General features: G+C 50.0%; 1 protein-coding gene across 1 annotated transcript; it reads right to left on the bottom strand.

Annotated features, from left to right (window-relative positions):
- Positions 1–7,127: 7,127 nt before the first annotated feature.
- Positions 7,128–8,036, bottom strand: LOC126282357 (uncharacterized). Its single transcript, XM_049982015.1, has one exon. It carries the CDS (start codon positions 8,034–8,036, stop codon positions 7,128–7,130), a length of 909 nt encoding a protein of 302 aa, XP_049837972.1.
- Between the last annotated feature and the right edge of the window lie 232 nt (positions 8,037–8,268).

The following is an 8,268-nucleotide window of genomic DNA, read 5'->3' as shown; positions in this document are numbered from 1 at the left end:
CGGGGTATGACCATGCTGTGCATTTGACCTGCGGTCGTCCCACGGTGGCGCTGGCAGCAGTCCACATACACAGAGCTGTGTTGGTGCATGTCAGAGTACGATGCAACGAGTAAGTGTGCAGACGTTTTCAGACATGCTAATGGTTACTGTGTGTTGAAAGTGGCTCAAAGAACACATATTGATGACGTTATGAGGGGTAGAATACTAGGGCGACTGGAGGCTGGTCAAACACAGCAGGTTGCAGCACGGGCCCTCTGTGTGCCACAAAGTGTGATCTCACGTTATGGCAACGATTCCAGCAGACAGGAAACGTGTCCAGGCGCTACAGTACGGGACGTCCACAGTGTACAACACCACAAGAAGACCGATATCTGACCGTCAGTGCCCGCAGACGACCACGAAGTAGGCTACTGCAGGTAGTCTTGCGCAGGACCTTACCGCAGCCACTGGAACAGTTGTCTCCAGACACACAGTCTACAGACGACTGAACAGACATGATTTATTCGCCCGTAGACATGCAAGATGTGTTCCACTGACCACTGGTCATAGGAGAGCCCATAAAGCCTGGTGTCAAGAACATAGTACATGGTCATTGGAACCGTGGTCCCAGGTTATGTTCACGGAAGAGTCCAGGTATAGTCTGAACGTGACTCTCGCCGGGTTTTCATCTGGCGTAAACCAGGAACCAGATACCAAGCCCTTAATGTCCGTGTATGGAGGTCGTGGTTTGGTGGTATGGGGTGGAATCATGATAGGTGCACGTACACCCCTGCATCTCTTTGACACAGGAACTGTAACAGGTCAGATGTATCGGGAAGTCATTTTGCACCAGTATGTCCGCCTTTTCAGGGGCGGAGTGGGTCCCACCTTCCTCCTGATGGATAACGCACGGCCCCACCGAGCTGCCATCGTGCAGTAGTACCTTGAAACAGAAGATATCAGGCGAATGGAATGGTCTGCTTCTTGTCCAGACCTAAACCCCATCGAGCACGGGGGGATGCTCTCGGTCAACGTATCGCTGCACGTCTTCAAACCCCTACGACACTTCAGGAGCTCCGACAGGTACTGGTGAAAAAATGGGAGGCTATACCCCAGTAGCTGCTAGACCACCTGATTCAGAGTATGCCAACCCGTTGTGCTGCCTTTGTACATGTGCATGGTGATCATATCCCATATTGATGTCGGAACACATACGCAGGAAACAGTGGCGTTTTGTAGCAAATGTGTTTCGGGGCGGTTTTATCAACTTATCACCAATACTGTGGACTTACAGATCTGTGTCGTGTGTGTTCCCTATGTGCCTATGCTATTAGTGCCAGTTTTGTGTATTGCCACGTTGTGCGGCACCACATTCTGCAATTACTCTTACTTTATGAACATGAGTGTATGTTGGCTTACAATGTAGAACCATATAGAGACAGGTCACCGTGTTGCCTGACAGCCACTATCGTGGTTTGCCAGTAACAACCAATAGGTGGCGCGCAAGGGCATACAGTTACAAATTTGAGAACCAGACAGAAAGAGCTGTCATTACATTTACCCTCAAAGTTATGGAGCCAATTACAAAAATGTACATCAAATTTATGGTAATACAGCAAACCCACATTGGCAACTGCCTGCTGATTCAGATATGCATAGGAACAGTTTTGTAGCTTTGCGCAGTCACTGTTTGAAAATGCATTGTGAGTTGACTACAACGCGGATAGTTGAGGAGCGTAACTCGCGCGCTCTGGCGGCTTTCGCACCGGAGACGCCAAATAGTGTGCAGAAGACTGGCACTCCAGCAGTTACGAGACCTCCATCTTTTCTCTACATCCAGTTGCCCTATCCTGCACAGGCCCAAAACTGAGTGCACGTGGCATATGTCGTCCCACAGAACTGACGCACAGCACAGATAACATCTTTCCACGAGTGGGATTTTTTCGTTATCAGGTCCAGATGATTTATTTGGTGATACGTCCTTCAGAAGATACACGTGCCGGCGTGCCAAGGTTATTAGACGCAACATTCTTAAATGTATAGTCACTTCCGCTGTTTTCTGCTGTCACTGGCCCAGTTTACTCATTCTTGAATTCTTTCGAACACTGGTCAGTAAGAACAATGCGAGCTGGCGGAGAAATAAGAATGAGTGGACTTGAAGTCGGGAGGGCAACGTTTCAAATTCCATTTGGCCATCAAAATCAGGTTTTCCGTGATTTTCACACATGGCTTTAGGCAAATAAAGGAATGCTTCCTTTGAAAAGGACACAGCCGAGTACCTTCACCATCTTCCCGCATTCGGAGCTTGTGGTTCTGTCTCTAAACACGCCAACGTCGGCGGGATGCTAAATCTGAACCTTCCTTCTCCAAAAATAACTTAACAGCAGTCGTAACTCCAGAAAGAAATATGAAAGAAAAGAAACAGTACATAAATAGACGTCGTGATCAAAGGCTCCAGAAAGATAACATTAAGAATATCTCGTTGACCTAAGCAACGTGTCAAATAAGAAACAGCTTAAATATAACATTTTATATTGTTCATTATTGTCATCATTGTTACTGCTATTCAATCTATTTTTTATTATTTACTCAGTGTGTTACATTATCATCAGTCCATTTTGTAGGGTTCTTTAGAATACACATAAGGTAAATAATTGAAACAATACTGAGTCGTGGAAAAATAAAACCTTAACATCATGTAAAAAGAAAGCAAGCAAGAAAATCACATACGGACAACTGCACAGAGAAAATAATTAATAATAACTGGGTTGTCGTTACCGTAAATAGTGCATCCCAAAAGTGCACCCCAAAATTGCGATATGAATTAACGCCCACGGCCGTTCGATACACACCGATGAGCCAAAACATTATAAACATATGGATAAACCCATTTCTGTCTAGTTTAACATGTATATTACATTTTAGTCAGCCCTTGTTCTCAGTTGTTGGCGACAATGCATACGTTGGGGACGCAAATCGTTGTACAAAAGGTGGGCAAAACTATGGAAACACCAAAAACACCGCATGTTACCGTGCCTAATACGGTGTAGGAAAAAGCGTTGGCGTTCAATACAACTTCCAGTCGACTCGGAATCGATAAATACACGTTTAGTACGGTTTTCACTGGGATCAGCGATCATGTACTTTCTCTCCAAAGTAGACCACAGAGGGACAATACTATTGAGATGTGTTTAACTGTAGTGGTCCGAAGAGATGCCACAATTCGTCGTCGTGCATATAAAACTAGTCCTGGACAATGCGAGCTGGGTGACCAGGGGTCGTGTCGTCCTGGAACACAGCATCATCATTTTGGAACAAACATGTACTATGAGAAGGAGCTGATCATCCAATATGGTTACATAATCGTTGGCAGCAATGCGACCTTTCGAAGCAGCCATGGGGTCCATGGAATACCGTGTTGTAGCCGCCCAAATCACCACCTAACCCCCGTCATGCTTCACTCCTGGGACGTAAACTCTGCCAGAAGTTGGAAACAGTGTGCGAGACTCATCTGACCAAATCACAATCTTCCATTGCTCCAAAGTCCAGGTTTAATGACTCCGGCAGCACGTGTTCCTGTTACGAGCATTTGCATCTCCGATGTGTGGTTTTGGAATCCGAGCTCGACCTGGAATTCCCTGGATTTGGAAGTCCCTTCGTGTTGTTTCGAGGCGGACATGGTTGACGAGTAACACGCTTAGTTCTGTAGTGACTTTTTCAGTTGTCGTCCTCTCACTTTTCGTTTCAAGCCTCTTCAAAGACCGCCTTCACGAAAGGCATCACACACTTCCCTCAGCGTTGCGACTTACCGGATGATGTTCCTCCGCTTTCCCTGTCTGTGCTCGGAACCTTCGATATGGAGCCTCTTGACACACGAAACACTACGGATGCCTTGGTTACGAAAGCACACACTACATAACCGCCAACAATTTGCCCATGTTCGAATTCACTTAGCCCCACTATGATTCGTTCAACAACACAAAACAAGCCCTAGGAGAGGGGGCGGGGGGGGGGGGGGGGGGAGGGGCAGCAGAGGCAAGATGCTCTAGCGCAAGGCCCATGGGCACCTCCAGTCTCTAAAGGTTTCTGTTTCCTTAGAGCTCTTAGTTGACAAATACCAGATTGCTGTTGTAAAATGAATCTTGTATCATATCTAAACGAATTGGTTCAAATGTCTCTGAGCACTATGGGACTTAACTTCTGAGGTCATCAGTCCCCTAGAACTTAGAACTACTTAAACCTAACTAACCTAAGGACATCATACACATCCATGCCCGAGGCACGATTCGAACCTGCGACCGTAGTGGCACACGAATTATAAAACTGAATATACAGGGTGAAAACAATGTTGCAATTGGAGGTAGGCATGCGATTCCTCGTCCAGATTGAAGGCAAAGTTTACCTACCAAAATCGGATCGAGTGCATTTTGAAAACACGTGTGTGAAAGCTGGCAACATTGTCACAACATGCAGCACATCGGAATGTGTAGAGGAACGTGTGTCAGCCGGCATTGACTCCCCAGCCGTCGTAGCTCAATGAGTAGATTTCAGAGACATGAAACTCACTTCCACCATGGAGCTTTGGTTCGAATCCTCTTCAGGTTACCTTTTTTTATTTCTTAGACGTCCATTCCCTAGTTCTCGTTTAAAGGAGGACATCATTTGGTCACATGACAATAGCAAATCTCATGATAGCGGGATCCTTTAATCTACATGCATGTTTCTAATAAACGCGCAGCGCAATATCATAACTGGCCCTGGGTACCTTCCCGATGGAGTACACAAATAATGAATACGTCGATATTCTTTTGGTGCTGTATCCTTCCGACAGCCAAATTGTTGCTTGCTGCTCGGGTGTATAATGCACGGTACCCTTGAAGACACCATCCCGAAATAATGCTTTCCGTTGTGTGCAGCAACGGCTTCGGGAAACTGGTAACAATCGTCCACGGTAATGGACAGTGGCCGTCCAAGGACTAGACGTATTCCACAAGCAGAGGACATCCTACTTGAAACCGGTCACCTATCACCTCTGCGAAATACACTCCTGGAAATTGAAATAAGAACACCCTGAATTCATTGTCCCAGGAAGGGGAAACTTTATTGACGCATTCCTGGGGTCAGATACATCACATTATCACACTGACAGAACCACAGGCACATAGACACAGGCAACAGAGCATGCACAATGTCGGCACTACTACAGTGTATATCCACCTTTCGCAGCAATGGAGACTGCTATTCTCCCATGGAGACGAGCGTAGAGATGCTGGATGTAGTCCTGTGGAACGGCTTGCCATGCCATTTCCACCTGGCGCCTCAGTTGGACCAGCGTTCGTGCTGGACGTGCACACCGCTTGAGACGACGCTTCATCCAGTCCCAAACATGCTCAATGGGGGACAGATCCGGAGATCTTGCTGGCCAGGGTAGTTGACTTACACCTTCTAGAGCACGTTGGGTGGCACGGGATACATGCGGACGTGCATTGTCCTGTTGGAACAGCAAGTTCCCTTGTCGGTCTAGGAATGGTAGAACGATGGGATCGATGACGGTTTGGATGTACCGTGCACTATTCAGTGTCCCCTCGACGATCACCAGAGGTGTACGGCCAGTGTAGGAGATCGCTCCCCACACCATGATGCCGGGTGTTGGCCCTGTGTGCCTCAGTCGTATGCAGTCCTAATTGTGGCGCTCACCTGCACGGCGCCAAACACGCATACGACCATCATTGGCACCAAGGCAGAAGCGACTCTCATCGCTGAAGACGACACGTCTCCATTCGTCCCTCCATTCACGCCTGTCGCGACACCACTGGAGGCGGGCTGCACGATGTTGGGGCGTGAGCGGAAGACGGCCTAACGGTGTGCGGGACCGTAGCCCAGCTTCATGGAGACGGTTGCGAATGGTCCTCGCCGATACCCCAGGAGCAACAGCGTCCGTAATTTGCTGGGAAGTGGCGGTGCGGTCCCCTACGGCACTGCGTAGGATCCTACGATCTTGGCGTGCATCCGTGCGTCGCTGCGGTCCGGTCCCAGGTCGACGGGCACGTGCACCTTCCGCCGACCACTGGCGACAACATCGATGTACTGAGGAGACCTCACGCCCCACGTGTTGAGCAATTCGGCGGTACGTCCACCGGCCTCCCGCATGCCCACTATACGCCCTCGCTCAAAGTCCGTCAACTGCACGTACGGTTCACGTCCACGCTGTCGCGGCATGCTACCAGTGTTAAAGACTGCGATGGAGCTCCGTATGCCACGGCAAACTGGCTGACACTGACGGCGGCGGTGCACAAATGCTGCGCAGCTAGCGCCATTCGACGGCCAACACCGCGGTTCCTGGTGTGTCCGCTGTGCCGTGCGTGTGATCATTGCTTGTACAGCCCTCTCGCAGTGTGCGGAGCAAGTATGGTGGGCCTGACACACCGGTGTCAATGTGTTCTTTTTTCCATTTCCAGGAGTGTACATTCTAAATTGGGAGGCAGCTCCAGATATCTCAGATACTGGTTGTTGAAGTACTGCACGATGAAGAACTGCATCCATATCATACGTTAACACCAGCGGCCAGAAAACCGCACTCACTGAGTACAGTTTAGTGAATGCTTTTGCACAAGGTGGAGGAAAACGAAAATTTTACAAGTAACGTGATATGGGCTGACGAATCTATCTGCATTTTTATTTTCAACCCTCGGACACTTTGAGGTTGTGCTTACGTCGCACCTGACTACACTCTAAGTATAAATGCAGATATCCTATGTGGGCGTATAGTGTACACAGTTTCCAATTTTTTTTTATTTGTCGCATTTTTCAATATTTTCAATATTTAAATGTACAAATACAAAGATTTCTTATTGCTTATATGGCCAAATGTGGTTTTGTTTTCTTTTATGCCTTCTAACTTTGGTACAAAGCCCGAAAACAGTGCCGGCCGGAGTGGCCGTGCGGTTCTAGGCGCTACAGTCTGGAACCGAGCGACCGCTACGGTCGCAGGTTCTAATCCTACCTCGGGCATGGATGTGTGTGATGTCCTTAGGTTAGTTAGGTTTAATTAGTTCTAAGTTCTAGGCGGCTGATGACCTCAGAAGTTAAGTCACACAGTGCTCAAAGCCATTTGAACCTAAAAACAGTGAGGGTATATAATTATTCTTTCAAACGGCAACACTAACGCTAGAACACATGGATTGCTGTTGGAGGTAGTGTGTTGACGTTATTCTGCTATAGACCACTATTTCGTGTGTTGACTCCCTGCTGCCTCCTTCCACCGACGTCGGAAGCTGCAGCAGTAGCTGTGGCGGTCGCGGGGGCGGCAGTGGAGGCGGAGACTGCGGGGACAGTGGCGAGGACGGCAGCGGAGGTGGTGGCGCCGGAGACAGTGTTCTGGGATGAGTTCGGAGACTGCGGGGACAGTGGCGAGGACGGCAGCGGAGGTGGTGGCGCCGGAGACAGTGTTCTGGGATGAGTTCGGAGACTGCGGGGACAGTGGCGAGGACGGCAGCGGAGGTGGTGGCGCCGGAGACAGTGTTCTGGGATGAGTTCGGAGACTGCGGGGACAGTGGCGAGGACGGCAGCGGAGGTTGTGGCGCCGGAGACAGTGTTCTGGGATGAGTTCGGAGACTGCGGGGACAGTGGCGAGGACGGCAGCGCAGGTGGTGGCGCCGGAGACAGTGTTCTGGGATGAGTTCGGAGACTGCGGGGACAGTGGCGAGGACGGCAGCGGAGGTGGTGGCGCCGGAGACAGTGTTCTGGGATGAGTTCGGAGACTGCGGGGACAGTGGCGAGGACGGCAGCGGAGGTGGTGGCGCCGGAGACAGTGTTCTGGGATGAGTTCGGAGACTGCGGGAACAGTGGCGAGGACGGCAGCGGAGGTGGTGGCGCCGGAGACAGTGTTCTGGGATGAGTTCAGAGACTGCAGGGACAGTGGCGAGGACGGCAGCGGAGGTGGTGGCGCCAGAGACAGTGTTCTGGGATGAGTTCGGAGACTGCGGGGACAGTGGCGAGGACGGCAGCGGAGGTGGTGGCGCCGGAGACAGTGTTCTGGGATGAGTTCGGAGACGCATTCGAATGACAGACCACCTGCTTAGGTGCGGCTCCAGCGTTATAATGCCGGCTCTAGCGTTAGAAGCGCTCACGTACTGGTATTGGCCGACAAGGAGCGGTCACGAATGCGTAACGGGCCCGCTGCTGAGATTCCACAGCTGCTATCTCTGAAGTGCTACCCACTCAAGACTGATGACACTAGTGTGCTGAGAATCGCCTGCCAGCTGCTTCTGGTGCCCAGGTGCCCAAGCT

Source organism: Schistocerca gregaria, chromosome 7 (assembly GCF_023897955.1).
Source record: "Schistocerca gregaria isolate iqSchGreg1 chromosome 7, iqSchGreg1.2, whole genome shotgun sequence".
Classification (NCBI taxonomy): Eukaryota; Metazoa; Arthropoda; class Insecta; order Orthoptera; family Acrididae; genus Schistocerca; species Schistocerca gregaria.
Note: the sequence above shows the minus strand (reverse complement) of the source record. Positions and strands in the feature narration are given on the sequence as shown.